At 37.5% G+C, this 16,968-nt stretch overlaps 1 protein-coding gene across 5 annotated transcripts in view; it reads left to right on the plus strand.

The window, feature by feature from the left end:
- The window catches only part of LOC134529407 (serine/threonine-protein kinase Tao), a 172,803-nt gene that overhangs the window by 84,500 nt on the left and 71,335 nt on the right, over nucleotides 1-16,968 (plus strand). For all 5 annotated transcript variants that reach the window (XM_063363445.1, XM_063363443.1, XM_063363444.1 and 2 more), the window contains one exon: nucleotides 3,898-4,110. In XM_063363445.1, coding sequence (XP_063219515.1) covers nucleotides 3,898-4,110 — 213 coding nt within the window. The remainder of the gene's footprint in view (nucleotides 1-3,897; nucleotides 4,111-16,968) is intronic.

Raw genomic sequence — 16,968 nt, forward strand, 5'->3', positions numbered from 1 at the left:
TGTATGTCCCTCGTAGATTGGTAGCTGTGGACATTCCTGGTCTTAAGTCATGTTGACTGACTGATAATAGATTTTTTAGTTGGAAATTTATTATTTTAAGTATAATTTGTTCGAAAATTTTTGTAAAACCACTAACTAACAATATTTGTCAATAGTTCGAAATGTTTTATTTAGTGCCACCTTAATGAATTGGAGTTACCCTAGTTATTTTCCATTTATTATTAGGAAAATCTTGGGATTATATACTCAAATTAAATATTTTAATAGAGGAACTAATAAGTGAAAACAACCTTTCAGGATAAAATTAGGTATACAATCAGCGCCTGTGAACATGCCCAAAAGCACAAGGGATTCTGAGATAATAGGAACAGAAATTGTATCTTAGATAACATTTGAGGCAGGAACTTCATTATTGACAGCTTGTGACACATAAACACTTGAGAAATGTTGTGCAAAAACATTAGATAATAGAGTTGTATCACTTCATACAATACCAGAGTTGGATCACTAGATACAATACCATTCACTTCTAATTCCTGTTTATTGTAGCCATTTTCTATTATTTTGACATAACACCAATACTTCTTGGGGTTACTCTTGATGTTATTGTTGATTGGTCTTGTAATGTTAATTTTGTCACGCTTGATTAGAGATATAGTTTGTGTTTGAAACAAAAAAATTGTATAGGAATGCATATTTTTGTTCTGTAAATTTTATGGAAATGTTTCTTGGTTTTCAAGGTTTGAATTAATTCTTTTAAAACCAATGAGGGTAGGTAGAAACTATTAACGTAGTCACCGGGATGAATTCAATAATATTTTTACAAAGACCAGTATTTAATTGATCAACAAGGTAATTAACATGAGAGGATTGGTTAAAGATAGTCCAATCATGGATGCCTCAAATATGTTATATATATATATATATATATATACACACACATATATGTTTGAGGAATAGATAAATACTACCCAGAATACAATTTTTAGTTTGAGATTTTAATTTTTAACTAACTGCTTCAATATCAGGGTAGTTGAGGTTGTACATTGGTTGAACTGATGAAAAGATAGGTTATTGACTGCTATCAGAACACCACCACCACCTTTCTATGTCAGTAAAGCATTTCTATTATTTCTATAGACAAGATATTGGTTAGTGAAATAGTGAGAATTTATAATAAGAATGTTTAACCAGGTTTCAGTTAGGCAAATAATATCATGTGAAGATACAAGATTTTTGTAAAATTCAGAAGTTTTAGTTCTTAGACCTCTAATGTTTTGGTATAGAAAATCATAGTCCTTAGGATTTAAAGGCAGGCAAGTAAGTTACGATGCTCCTCCAGGCACTTGGGATGGGAATGAAGTAGCGCCGTAAGTTGGTATGGGTTTAGAGCTAGCCCTACCTGTATTAACGGGATTATCTGAAGAAGAATCATTGTTGGCAATTTGATCAGAATGAATTTTCATGTGGAAGGGGCTGATAAAGTACCCACCAGGCCAGAACACTATCTTATTAATTCTATTAAAATTTTCTTCAAGAACAAAAATATGGAACAAAGGATAAGAATTAAATTTGGTCCGGAGTTTAGCTACTGTAACACGCATAAATAGAGTTCTTTTTAGATGTAATACACAGTGTTCTTGAACTGAAAGGTCTTAGCCCGATTTGTTGGACATTTTCTTGTGTTCCTGATGATGTTTAACATCAGAGTTTGTGTTGTTTCTAGGCTTATGTGCCTATTGTAACACAGTGAAGTTGTCAACATGTTCGTTTTAGTTGTAGCTACTCCTGATGTGGCAATTTTCTCATTGAGTGATATGTAGGTCACTAGACGAACCACTGTTACCTGAGCCACCAGGTGTTTGCACATGTACTGCACACTTGTCACTCAAGGATTTCGATAGCTCTTGACTATAAGATTTATCACACTCCATTTTGGAAAATAAACTTTTCCTTAAATAACTAAGTTCTTGTTTAGTTTCAGCGGTTTCTGCTCGTTAATCAGTTAGCAATGTCTTGAGGACCAAATTTTGGCTTTGTAGGTCATCAACCCTAGCACAAAACTTTTAAATAGTTTTAATAAATCGTCCATTTTATGGACTTCCAACTTGAAAACCTCCATTGTGGGCCGCTCCTGGCTTCTAGCAGATCCAGATCTCGATTCTGCCTTACTTAGAAACAATGTTCTTGCAATATTAGATATAAAAAAAAGTGTTATTTAAAGGTCTAGTAAAAGTCCTGAAACTGATTACTGGGTATTTGTAGATACCCTTATATGGCACTGCTTATATCATTACTCCCCTTACATTCTTATGGTAAAGTGTAGAATTTTTTTTTTATAGTGAAAATATAAATACAAAAAAAAATTTTATAGGTAAACAGTCTGTGAATTGCTAAATACACTAGAATGTTTGGAATTCTAGTGTAGTTTATGGTATAGAAATGTATATCATAAATTACACAGTTGTTGGGATTATAGAATTTGGATTGTACTCACTAGAATATTTGTTTCCTTCTGGAATTATTTTTTTGCATCCTTAAAGTCTTTTACCCCAAAATCAGTTTTTTTTTGCTGCAAGTATTCTGTAATATGGACATACACTAGTTTGAATAGTAGTAAGTTTTTTATGATACATAAATATACTCCTACCTTGTGTCTGAAAATATTTGATGATTCATTTATAAAAATGGTTTTGATGGCTTTACTTAAATTTAATTGTTTACGATATATTCTCTATATTTGTATGTAATTTTTTTATATGTAATTTTGTCACCGACTGATGTATTTAGTAAAGCTACGAACATACAACTTTTGCAATTGTTTATATATTATTATATATATTTCAATTCTCTCCTCTTTGTCACAAAAGTCTCCATTATTATGAGCACAAAATACAGGTAACTGAACCATAAAAATAATTACTGGTACTAACCTAAATATTATCACTGTTATTACAACTTTATTTTATACTTTTATGCTTCCATAAGCAACTCTGAAATCTAATTTTGTCACTCATCACTAATTATACATCTTCAGATTCACCATACTCAACAAACTATCACATGAAATTTCTTGCACTTGTTATTTTACAATGAGGCCTGACATTTTTCCTGAGTAATTTTACTAAATTCATAGACATTAAATCTTGTGTAGTTGGATTGATGTAACACCTTTAATGCACCAATACATTAAGAACTACAGTGAAATGTATTTAAGCCGGCTTGTTCAGGACCATGGCCATGTCAGATCCACAATTTTGCTGGAATATTGAATGCCAATATATTTTTTAATAGAATACCAAAGAAAAATATACAGTTAAATGGTATCTAAAAAAAATTAGAATAAGCTGCTTTATAGTTAGAAAAAAATTCAGATGAGGTTTGGTCTGCTACAAAAAAATCTTTACAGAAATGTAACCATGAAATGTGAACCTAAACTAGCTAGAAAATAAAAAACACTGAACTGAAATGAAAACTAATAGTAACCATATACTCCAAAGGAACTAAAAATTTTGGCAACTCAGTAATGCGACCTGGTGGCTGAGGTCAACTGCCAGAATCCTGAAAAAATTTGAATGTTACCGTTTTGATTGGTGCCGGATTACAAAATGTGCCAAACCATAGACTGCCGGATTAATACAGTTCACTGTACTTTCCTGTAACATGTAATAGTTTTAATAATTTCTGTGCACATTCTTACAATATTAAAATAGTAAACACAGCATTCTTTGAACCTAATGTTCTTTTCTTTTTATTCTTTTCTTGTTCACATCACAAACCATAACCTAAGTCAACTGTTGTGTGTAGCATTGTATATTATGCCTATTATATTTAAATGATTTTTTTTTGTTTTTTTGTGAAGGTTTTTTCATTAATTTAGTGTGTGAATATTTTCAGCAAAAGGAAATGCAAATACGGAAGCAGTTTCGTGAGACATGTAAAATTCAGACTCGTCAGTACAAAGCTTTGAAAGCTCAGATTTTGCAGTCCACCCCTAAAGAAGAACAGAAAGCAGTTATAAAGAAACTGAAAGAAGAGCAGAGGAGAAAGCTTGCACTTCTGGGAGACCAGTATGAACAGAGTATAGCAGAGATGCTGCAGAAGCAATCCGTAAGTTTTGAAAACATTGTAACACCCAAGTTTGGGAAACAAGTGATCGTGATTTCACTCTTTCATACAGTGATATCCTAAATATTCTTCAGAACTATAGGAGGATTTGATGGAAAACAACATTTCCACTATTTTAAAAATTTTATTACATTTGTAGAAATGGAAGTATGCAAACGTTAAATCATATTATATATTCCTTGAACTTACTTTGGTGCTATTTTACAATTTTTTAAATTAATTAATTTTTTTTGATAATGCATTTAAGTGTACAAATCTAATGCGAATCATGAAAAAAAAGTTAAAATTAAGGTAAATTCTACAAATATTGAACGGTTCCTTTATACGTAATAGTTAGTTTCTTCTTTATTAGCCTTGTTTCGTGTAATGTGTTACAGATGCTAAAGACCTTGTCCATTAAATGTAAAGTCGTACTAAAAAAAATTAACAGTAATGTCTTGAAATGAACTCAAAATTATTATATTAATGAAACAATAATTTAATAGAACATATCTGTGACCATTTTAAGGGGGTGGTTCACACCCCAAAAATCGTCACTTCCCCATATGTTAATTTTGAGGATATATTATAGTAGAGGGGGTCAAACTCTACATCCCCCACCAGTAAGCTGGTCTGTATATAGACTGGGTTGGCCGTAGGAAGCAGTCAGTCGTAAGATGGCTTTCAAACGGGTAGGGTATATTGCACCAATCTCACGAGACAAGCACGTGTTTAAAAGATCCCCCTCTTTCATCAGCCCAACCCCTGCTGGATACAGACCTGCTTGAGGACAGTTTTGATAATTTTACAGACTTCCCCCTCTCCCCTCTACCCCCCGACCTAAGGGCCGGATACTCCAGCGACCGTCTGTCTGCCTAGCCACAGTGTTGGAGGCTGCTGTACTCCCGCGAACCTCGAAGCACTGTAACATACAGCCAATATTTTAATTTGAATTATTATTTTATCAAAATGTAATAGAAATTCGGGCATAGTTCATTCATATAGCCACTATTATTTATTGGCTGTGTAAAAGGAGATTTATTTTTTCATCGCTAGAGAAGTATGTTTTTGATAATTTTGGCAAAGGCAAGGGAGAAATTATTAAAATTCCCAACTGATGACTAGTAATATCACAATTAATTTGAACATGATATATTGTTTTATTAATAACAAAAATCACAAGCAAATATTTAGATTAAATTTTTTTCCTCAATTATTTGAAATAATTGAACGCTAATTATAGGGACCAACAAATTAAAGCATTGGTGAACAGCGCTGTGTTGATATCCTCAGTACTGAATTTCACAAACAATTTAACGAAAAATATCAGTTGAGCGTAATTTTTCTGACAATAAAATAGAAATATGGAGTGCATTAGGCTAATTTTAGGCTATACTGTTGAAAGGAGTTGAATGAACATATATTTTCTGACAATGAAATTATAAAAGATATATTCTTGAAAGTCTTGTAACTAGCTAACATAACATAATTTTCCAATTTCTTTGTCAATAAACCCAAACAAATAAGTGACATGAGTTCTGCAGATGCACTCCGAATGAAAATAAAATACAGATGGTGTTCTTTCGGAAAAATGTCTATTTTCACCCCTTTAAAAGCATTCGTGTTTATAAATGTGGGATGCTAGTTTAAGTTAAGTGGAAAAACAGTTAAGTAATTCCAAAGTTGAAGAATGTTGTTTACATTAGAAGTTTAAGATAGCCAAATTTTTTTAACATAAATTAATATTGTTAGAGAGTATTTTACAATGCATGACACTAATCTTACATGAAATCTAAAAATAATGTAGGATTCAAAACTATCTTATGATTAATATTTTTGGTTTACATATATATAATGTACATTCTTATAGGTACTTCAATTGGGTATACTCATTCCAGAAACATATCCATGACAGTATTAAATCTGCAATAACTATAAGTTGGTTTTGTAGCTTTTATGAAAGTAATTATGACAGTCAGGTATACAGGCCTACAGTAAAGTTAAGTCTCATCAAACAAGCTGTTTACTTTAAACTAAATACATTTTATTCATATAACTTAAATGTTCTCAAACTTTCTAGTCTTAGGCGGTGTTAACTTAAAACTCATTTCTGTTATAAGTATTTTGCTTAACATTTGCCATTTATCAAAAACAAATCTTAAAAAAATTACAACCACCAATTTAAATGGTAAATTAATTACAAGGCCATTTTAAAAGAATTAAAACAAGTTATAAACAAAGATAATGAAAATTATTTTTAAAATAAAATAAGTATTTGACTCCTATTGTGCGCCAGAGGGCCTATAGACAATGAAATGAAAAACTGTATACAAATTCTCCGGAAGTTCACCATGGTAACGGCTACATTAGGTATCTAAATCTATCTAAAAGCAATGGTAGTTGCTTGTTTGTTAGGGGAAGTGTCAACAAACATGGAGCCATTGCGTTGTTCATAAAAACAATTGCATTAAATTTAATTGAAATAAAACTATTAATAGCTTGGAAACAAACTTAAAAGTAGAAATAAACTGTCTAAAATAAGCATAGTTATATAAAAACACCTCCTAGTTGTTACTTCTGAACAAACTTTTTAAAATATCAGTAATGTGTTTGGAAGTTTTTATCATTACAGATGTTCTGTGAACTAAACAAAACATTCTGCTCAACTATTGCAAATGTAAAAGCTGTTTTCTCTTAGACAATTAACTATTTTGAACGTATTTTGCATCTAAAATATACTGTGGTACTCTGAAAGATTTCCCTTTTATTACATTTATATTGGCTAATTCTGGTAGCAAAAAAATTTACCTATATGAAATCTCTGAAGTTTGAGAACCATGTCCTGTGCGCAAAATATTGTATTCCTTTATACTTTGTCCTCTTTGAGGGCTTCATTTAAGTCTGTGACATAACAACAAAATAACAAACACTTAGTCCTGTAATGTTGAGTTCACATTGTACTACTATTAATTTGGTGTCTTCTGTAACTTCAAGAAAGAAGCCTTTCTTTTGTTTTGCAGATTCCTTTAGTCTCATTGCATACCTTGTAACTTTTACGGTTTTCTCGTAATTAGTACGAAAATTAATCTACATTAGAGTTGTATGGGAATTCTAAATATATTACGCTTTTCACGCTTACAACTAATTTTGCCATTTTTTCTCCCTAAGTGGAAATGTTTTTATTGATTGTCTGCTTTTCTTTTCTGTTACAATATGGCAGCTCATCTTGACACATTTTGCCACGTAAAAAATAAAGGTGAAAAGTATTGAACAGAACTAAGTCAAACTGAAACAACCGAAAGGGAAATTTATTCACATGACATCTAGTTCCGTGGCAGAAATTGTGGCGTGTGCTGTTGGGTTGTATTTTTCTGTACGTGTTGAGAAGTTTAATATGTACTTGTGTACAAAGATATTTAGTGAGTTTGTTTGTGCCATCATAATGTTCCCCAAAAAAGAATTTAAAAATGGTTTGGACAGATTTTTAGGTCTGCGTATTCGTAACTATTTTCAGATATCTCCGAAAGTGATAAAGACCAGAAGTATGTGTGTTGCAGCATATGCCGTTGTGATATAAAATTTTCTCATGGCGGGAAGAAGGCTGTTTCTAATGACGCAAAGTGTTTGAAATACGTAAGTAATGTGATATCTGTTCAGAAAAACCAAAAAATCTAGTTTCTTTTTGAAGAGCTGTACTAGCAACACAATTTGTTTCAAGCAAAATGCTGTTTCACCAGTTTTTTAATAGACCATACATTTATTTCATTTAATGCAGCCGATAATGCTGGAAATTTGTTATGAAAAATGTTCCCGACTACAGACACAGCAAAAAGGTATAGTTGCAGATGCACGAAAACTGCTACAATAATTACAAAGAAATGGAATCCGTCAAAACTACAGCAGTTTTTACAAGGTGAACATATTCTTTGTAAAAAGATGGGAACAATGATACAAATAATAAGTTGTATTCACTTGTAGTTAGTTTATATTAATTTTCTTCTAGTTCAATTGTTTTGGTTTGCTATGCCATCTTTGCAAAATCATTCAATTGGTAAAAATATTGGAGAGATTTTATTGAAAGAACTTGAAAATTTGTTGTGCCTTTACGAAATTGTACACCACATTGTTCTGACAATGCAGTGGATAAGGTTGGACATAAAAACTGCGTGGTTCTTATCGTAATAGAAAAGAAGCCAAATTTAGTGTTTGAATTTTTTTAATGTGTACGTTAAATAGCCCTTTGGGTATTTACTAATTTTTATAAAGTTATACATGCATTAAACTATTGATGTGTTTAGAATAATGTTGGACTTATGGTGAATGTTTCACTAACATTGATTGAATCTTCGCGCATGATTTATGCAAAATCTAGTGTTTTTAAAATCTTACTGATGGTGTTCTTGCCAAGTTGGCAAGTATGCCATTGCTCTTGCTGAATGACCACAGTTCGCTTCACATAAGAGCATCTTCGTCTTTCACTAACACATCTTAACTGGCCCCTAAAAGCCCATTCTTTTAAGTCTATAAATAAACCACACCTTCCAATGCTCAAACCAGTTTTTTTTTCCAAGTTGTTTTATGGCCACACATTCAATTTCACGTTCGAACTCCATTGCTGCTGTGACCACTGGTGGCTTGTAAAGTAGTTGCTTGACTAGTTCACTGCATGGTGTTGCTTACTGTGCCGAATTTGCTTGCAGTGTGTCACATTTCACGTCATACCAAAAACCACAATTCGCTTAACCCACAGTATCGCGCATAATTTTGGCTCTCTGATCTTTATTCATCTGTAATGCTTCACATTTACTTTTCAATTATTCTACATCATTTGGATCATCAGCCATATGGCTGAAATTATGTAGGAGAGACAACTTTGCAATGTTTCACATGATCTCCGGACTCATTATAAAACTAATCTGCGGCAATTGGTTGTGCGGTGGAATTCACGTTTATTTTTAATTAGATTCGTAGGCTCATGTGTGTCAGCAGGGCTTGCTGCGGTCAACTTTTAGAAAGGACTGAGCTCCCACTAATGACCCTTTCTGAAACTGCAAACTTGCCAAACTGCAACGACACTGAAAAGACCCTTATGGGTAAAAATTCATTCATTACCATAAATTAATTTTTTCTTAATCTTGCCAGTGAATAATGATTTTGATAACGCACATAATTATCGCTCACCTCAATGAAAAAGTTAAACAAAAAGGTGCTTCAGAGTGAAGTCTAAATGGGTTATAAATAATTACAAGATATATATTATCTATAATTTCATCTTCCTAATTAAATTTATCAGCAATGTGTTTTATGTAACTTTTAAAATTTTAAAATGTAATTTACATATAATGTACTTAAGCCGGTGCGCTGCCAAGCTACACAAGGCGGCTACCTAGGCCAGATTCACTATAACAAAAAAATGCAAACACACATGTAGACAATGTTTTAATTATTTTCTGTGAAGAAATATACAACTTACTGAAAATTGAATTTAAGGAAGTTATTTCGCTTGAAGGAATTTGACAATTTTTCACTAACATATAACTACAATCAGTTTAGCGACAACAGAATTTTAAAAGTGACACTACTCAAAATAGTTGTGGTTCTTTTACCAGGAAAATCCTTGGAAACTCACATGTCACTTGTAAAATTGCTGGGCAGAGCTTTGTACAATTAAATTTGGCACATAGTTGTGCCTTATAGTTTTACAAGTGATATTGCTGGCAGCTGAGTTTTCAAGATTTTTTCTTGTAAAAGACAAAAAAAAAATTCAGTGAAGTGCACGTGCCTTAACACACACATCCCTCCATTCACAAAGAAAGTGACCCACGGGTTGATCCATGATAAGTCATTAAACACATTCTGCTTTTGAGGTTCCAGTGGATTGAGAATTCTGTACCGTCAATATACATTTAAATAATAGTTTTTTCAATAATTCCATAATTTCTCCTACGTAACTTGTGCATGCTATTTGCGGTGATGCTTGGCTGACAAATTACAGAACCCATGTCCATGTTACGACTGGAACCCATGACTACCAATTTTGGCAGGCAGGCGTTACAACCAGCATTTCGCCCCCCCTCCCCCCCCCCCCCCCCTTAACATCTCAAAGAACTGAATTAATAAATGATACTGGGTGGTAAACACTAGCCCCCAATATAAGTTTACACTGCAATCACAATGTGTTGTAACATCTCTAACATGACATGTGATGATGTACGTTAATGAAAATTAATGCTAGTCCCTTCGACCAAACTTCACTTCGCATTGACGATAAATTTATTTTTTAATGTTATTGTGTTATTTATAAGTCCAAATGATTCTCTACTGGTAGTATGCACATGTATCCATTGGTGCATGCTGAAGAAAAAATTTAATTTTTGCAAAATTAAATAAAGACAGTGAAATCGGATGTTAACACTAGACTTGCCATATTTATGGTGTAATCCCAGGATTTCTAAAGTAATTCAAAAATTGAAAATTACGTCTTTAAGTGAAAACTAAAAGCTTATGAAGTGTATTCCAGGATAGTTTTACTATCACAAAGATTTATTTGATACTTCCCCCGATGTTCACATAAGCGGTCGGCTATTATATGGATGACGTCGGCTTGTGTGAATACCAGATAAATGCACATGCGCATGAGACTTCAACCTGTTAAACTCTCGCAAAATTGTTTGTGCGCAGATCGTTGCACATCCATTGCTGTCTAAAATTTTACTCTGAACATGCCTAAAGACATATAACATCAAAAACATGCAAAATAAGACACTTTACACTTGCAATTTACTACACTATAATTTGTTTTTATAAATGGAACGGACACATTCATGTAAAATTACAGATACTTGTAGATTTGTATATTTACATAAAAACATATATATTACAACAAAATATGTTCCCAGTAATAATGGGTTCGGATCTTACCCCAGCTTTTATACTTTGTGTTGTTCCAGTACCTTCCATTGTTAAAGTGTACCTTTTACTGCGCACATTAAAAATCATAATAAAACAAAATAAAATCAAAATATTGAATATTCAATTATCTTTTCTGTGGTTTTAAAAATAATATATGATCGAATGAATCATCAATGAAAATATAAAATTATACAAGAATTTTCGTAAGAAATACTCAATATTACCTCGAAAAAGTATTTTATATATGCAAAAATTACCATAGCCATATGTTGTACAAATTACAATATCTTTCTGGTAGGATTACAAACTACTTCTTATCAAATGTTTTCCAAATGAATCTTTTGTAAAAGTACAGAATTTTGCTTTCTGTTTACATTATGCCATACAGTTACTGCAGTAATATTTATACACTAATTGACCAACATTAAATCTTACAGAGTTTTAGCAGCTAAGTAAGTGTTAAGTTAAATGCTGTGTGATATTCATTATTGCTTCTGTTGTCATCAGCTGTGAACAGAACGAGCGAAAGAACACGCGGCAACATCACATTGTTGTTCGCTACGTGCCAGGCCATCCTTCGGTGAACAACACTCTTCGCGTATTCTAGTGGGTGAAAACAGAAACTGTGTTTACGTTGCGGCATGCCGAAACAGTTTGTTTTCAGCAAACCGAAGAAAATAAACATATTTATGATACACATAAAGAATTCATTAAATCCTAAAAAATTTTTTACATCACAGCATACAATTTTTGTGTTATTTTCACTTCTTTGCATTTACTAATGTCCAATTTGTCACAACATATGTTTTCACTATAGTAAATAAAATATTTTTTTCCCAATAATGAAACATTCTGAACCCAATTATAACTATGAGAGCCTTTAGAGAATATACGCGAGAATACAAATGCATTTAACTTTTTTGATTATCTTGCAAAAATAAAAAGTTATAAATGGAATAATGTCACTGACGGATAGCACTGTTGGCTCATGCTATTGGTCCATTTTTTAGTTTAAAAAATTATTTTATCACATTGTCAGCTTTCTAACTGCAAGAGTGAAGATTAGCCTTAAAATAAACAGCAATAAATGATTTCACATTCCCAAATAGGTTAATAGTGAACTAGGCAATGAGAACAAAATGTCAAAAAAACCTGAACTGTGCCCTTAAGTTTTTTATCGTGATATACTGTCCTAGTATTGGTCAAATATTGTTAAACTCAATGTTTTTGGGGAGTGTGCAACCGCCAAAACTCTTTTTACTTTGGCTTTATGAAACAGATGTATGAAATATATTAAACAATAGCTTTGTGTGTTCTTAGGAGTGACGAATAAGCCCAAAATATTATAATAATAGCTTTGAATTAAATTACATTGTTTATTAAAACCTTAAGTTCTAGGATGGCCCCAATATGCTCAAATTCTCACAGTGGTACTACCTTTTAATTGGGTTCCTAGGTATTTAGTTGTATTCTGACATTACACAATAGCCTAGCAAGATTGAATTATTTTAATAAAGATGTTTAAAACAATTTAAATTATGAAATCATTTTTGATGATAAGAAGTTTGGAATTGATGACATATTTTGAAAACTAAACCTATATATTGATTCAGTAAAAAAAATTATTTCCAAGTTTTTAACATATACCATTTCATACTGATACTTTTAGGTTCCAAAAATATTTTTTCTACGGCTCCAAGTTGGTTTTTATACTATTGTTACGGGGGCACTCGTTGTGGCGCCACTTGTTATGGGGCCGTAGTCTCTGTTATTTAATGGCTGAATTTTACTGCGTGCTCGGGTTTTATGGGCGCCACCGTGCCACGTGCACGAACCGATGTGGACTCTTTCCCAGGGTCGTGACGTCGCCCATGTGAGGCGTGATTTTAATTCCCCCCTGAAAACACCTAGCACTAATTCCTGCCCACTCTCAGCGTCGGGCACGCTATTATCTACGCAGTGGGCTCTCAGGCGTCCCACACGCCGTCACACTCCACGTGGTCAACAGATTTAAATAAGAAAATAATACATTTGATTTACACACCTGATTTATTTGGCGAATGCAACCTACACACGTACACGATTGAAACTGTTTAAAACGCCCGCGGCACGAATCGGTTTAGGTGTGAAGACCCCCACGTGGTCACATCTCACATTACGTAGTACAAAAGAGAAAAGACCGTTGCTGGTCGTAAGACAATTATTTATGCAGTCCCCCGACCGAGAGGAGCTCCGAGGACGAAAAGAAAACGATTTAGACGGAATTAAATTGAAACAGAATTACTTGGCGGTGAAACAAGCGGTGAGGTCCCCGGAGTGCTGGCGCGTCTACTCTCGGTCGTTGATGGCGGCGGACTGGGCTGAGATCATGGCTCGGCTCGACTAACATGGCGTCCTCCCGCCGAAACAATTGCCGTTAAAGATATTTGCGAATTCGTGCCACGGGAAACTAAATTAACATGACAAGAATGAATTAAAAATTACGTGACATTTTTTGGATAAAGAGAAATGATTGTACAAATTATAATTATTAAGATTTAAATTTAATTATTGTCTGGCTTCGGGTTTCCTCGGGAATGTCCGGAAACGCTATTCTATTTTGTTACCTTATTTCAATTAAAAGTACATAAAACCCTTCCGGCCGATCTGCCGTCACGTTGCACTTAGGGAATATAAAAACAAATAACATAATTATATTTACTTATGTTTTAGGGGTGCGGCGCACTGACTCGACAGCGCCCTCTTGCCGGGCGAACACACACGCACGCACACGTACCCACGGGTAGGCGGGAGGTTTGAATGGAGGGTGGGTGGTGTTTGGGCGGTGGCATATCGGACTTAAAAAGGGGCCGCAGGCCCGGACAATGTCAATTGCCCCCCCCCCCCCCCCCCCCTCCGAAAGTAGGCCGATATGACAGCGCCGAGTGACAGATGGTTGAGAGGCGTGGCCTGCAATGTTCGCCTCGCGCACATGGCAATGTTATTGTTTACGTCCGTGCTGGATCGTAGCTAGTCCTGTTGACACCCCTGGTTGTCCCCCGCCGGCTGCACGGTGTTTACGTTCGCCGAGTTTCTGGCGGCTGCGTCCTTCCTCCTGTGTGCTGCCCGATAACAGCTTCTGTCACGCAGCACCTAGGTGGGGCCGCCTCTCTTCGTGGCCGGAGGTTGTATTGGTGTCCTGTCTCCTCCTCTACCGACCCTTCGCCGTGTCCCTCCTCCTCTTCCGCGTCGGTTATTTCCTCCACTGTGATGCGGGGCGGAGTCAGTTCCCTCACTATGTCATTACACGTGGACTCTACTAGCGAGTAGTGTAAGCGTCCCTCGAACTCTTCGCACGCCGGGTCGTCCGTCCAGTTCCCCATCTCGTCCGGCTGCCAAACAATAGGGGTTGGGGAGCGGTCTCCTGTTTGCTCGCCCTCTTCGTACCCGTGAAATGGCTCGTCCGTGCTCTCCGTGAACAGCCGCCTGGCGCGACTTCCGGTATCGTTTGGACGGATGGGTGTGACTGCGGCGTCGTAGACGAAACTGGGCTTTAATTTCTTGATTGTGCTGCTCGGTTGGATTCGCCCTTGGGTGGTAGATGGGTGTGGTGTGGGCTGTGACGTGCCATTTCCGGCATAACTTGACCCACTTCCGCACCGAGAACTGGGTGGCATTGTCCGTCAAGAGCACCTGTGGGTAGCCCTACCGGGAAAAGAACTCGTCCTCCAGGCTCCTCGCAATCGTTCCAGCACGGCAATTCGACAAAGGGTATGCCTCTACCCACCGGGTGAAGCACCACGAGTAGGAATCTTTTGCCCCTGGCGGTGCGGGGGTAGGGGCCCATGAGGTCTAGTGCCACGGTGTGGAAGGGCTCTGTAGGTTTCCGCGGTTTTTGCTGTTCCCGTGCCGGCAGCTGCGAACTCTGTCCCTCAGGTATTTGTTCAGCCCTGGCCAGTAGAACCACTCCCTTATTGCTCTTGTCGTCTGGTCGGTGCCTGGGTGCCTCGCTAATTTGTTGTCGTGTAGCATAGTAAAAATATCGTGCCGCGTCCCAATCGGAGCGAACATCCGCCATGTTTGTTGTTGTTGTTGTGTTTGTTGTTGTTGTTGTTGTTGTGGGGCCCATGCTTGTAGGCAGCCGTCTACCACTCGGTACCCCTTGAGCGTAGTCTTCCCGCATTCCCGAATCAGCGCCTGAGTTTGTGCGTCTGTCAGTTGTACGGCGCGGACTAGGGCGTCCAAGTCATCTAACTCTGCGCCTGGGGGTAGTGCGGGGGGCGTGGTCGGTTGGATTGCACATATGTACGGACCGGCGGTCACCTCGGGTCTCTCACCGCGAACTACTCCGCGTGTGGGGGGCAGTAGCTCGTCCCATTCCGCGTCATCCCGCACCTGTACTGTGTTGTCCGGATTTCGGGACAGCTCGTCTGCCAGTGCGTTGTATTTTCCTGCAACATGTTCTGCCGTGAAGTCTAATGCCTGTAGGAGCATGGCCCACCGGGTGAGTTTGGAGCGGCGGCCCTGCATGGTCGCGAGCCACTTTAGGCACTGACTGTCCGTGCGTAAAATAAACTGTTGCCCCTCCAGGTGTGGTCGGTAGCGTCGCAAGGCCCACACAACTCCGAGACACTCTCGCTCGTTCACGCTGTAACGGCGCTCTACCTCCCCAAACTTTGCGCTCGCGTACTCAATCACTCTGGGCTCCCCCTCCTCGCCTAGCTGTAGTAGGATGGCCCCTACGCCCTCTTGACTAGCATCGGTCTGCACGATAATGGGTTTCTGTGGGTACAGCCTGGCCAACAGATGACACTCACGGAATCTACGTTTGAGTTCGTCGAACGCTGCCTGCATTGTGCTTGTCCACCGGTACGGTTTCTTCGGTGACAGCTGTTCTGTCAGGGGAGCTGTCACGAGTGAAAACTCTGGTATGAATGCTCGTAACCAGTTAGTGAGTCCTATGAACCGCTGGAGCTGCTTGCGTGTGTTCGGGGCGGGTTGGTTAAGGATGACCTCTAGCTGTTTTGCGGTAGGCCTATTCCCCTCCGCGTTCACTACGAGACCCAGGAAATCTAATTCTGTCGTGCCCAGGTGACACTTCTCCCTGTTACACGTCAGTCCGTGGGACGCTAGGCGCTCTAGTACAAGGGCGAGGTGGTGGGCGTGGTCCTCCCAGGTCTGCGACCACACTATGATATCGTCTAAATACGCCGCCGCAAACTTTACTGAATAATTGTCCAACACGTGCGTCATCATGTTTTGAAACGTGGCAGGGGCATCCTGGAGACCAAAGGGCATGTATGTGAATTGAAATCGTCTCCCGTCGGGGGTAGTGAAAGCGGTCTTTGGTTGGTCTGCTGGCCGTATTGGCACTTGCCAATATCCAGATTTCAAGTCCAATGACGAGAACACTTTTGCGTTACCGAGTCCGGCGATCGTGTCGGCCATGTTTAACAAGGGTGGGGGGGCATTTACTGTCACCTTGTTTATAGGTTTGAAATTTACATAGAATCGGGACGTGCCATCTTTTTTCTCCGCTTAGACTATCTGGAAGTTATAGGGACTCTTACTCGGCTCTATAATCCCGTCCCTGAGCATCTCATTAACCTGCGTCAGAATGGTCTGTTTGCCTGTATGTCCGTAACTGCCGGGTGGGATGAACATAGGAACATGAGGATGAGTAGGGATGGTATGTTCGGTGACGGTAGTGCGTTTGAGGGGGTCTGCAGTCGCGAACACGAAACACTGTTGTTCATGCACACTCTGGATGAGGGCACAGAGTTCGGGGGGAACTCCGTGTTTGAACTCGTCGAGACTGACCATTATATCCGGTGTCGGCGACGTCCTTCCCAGCCCGTAGACGGTGCGACTGCCCTGGATGCCCACGTGCACTCGGCCGTCCCGTACCTCGATCCGTGCGTCCTGATTTCACACAGTACATCCCGTTCACATTGTACAGTACCTCGGTTT

The sequence above is a fragment of the Bacillus rossius genome, chromosome 2 (genome assembly GCF_032445375.1).
Source record: "Bacillus rossius redtenbacheri isolate Brsri chromosome 2, Brsri_v3, whole genome shotgun sequence".
In the NCBI taxonomy this organism is placed as follows: domain Eukaryota; kingdom Metazoa; phylum Arthropoda; class Insecta; order Phasmatodea; family Bacillidae; genus Bacillus; species Bacillus rossius.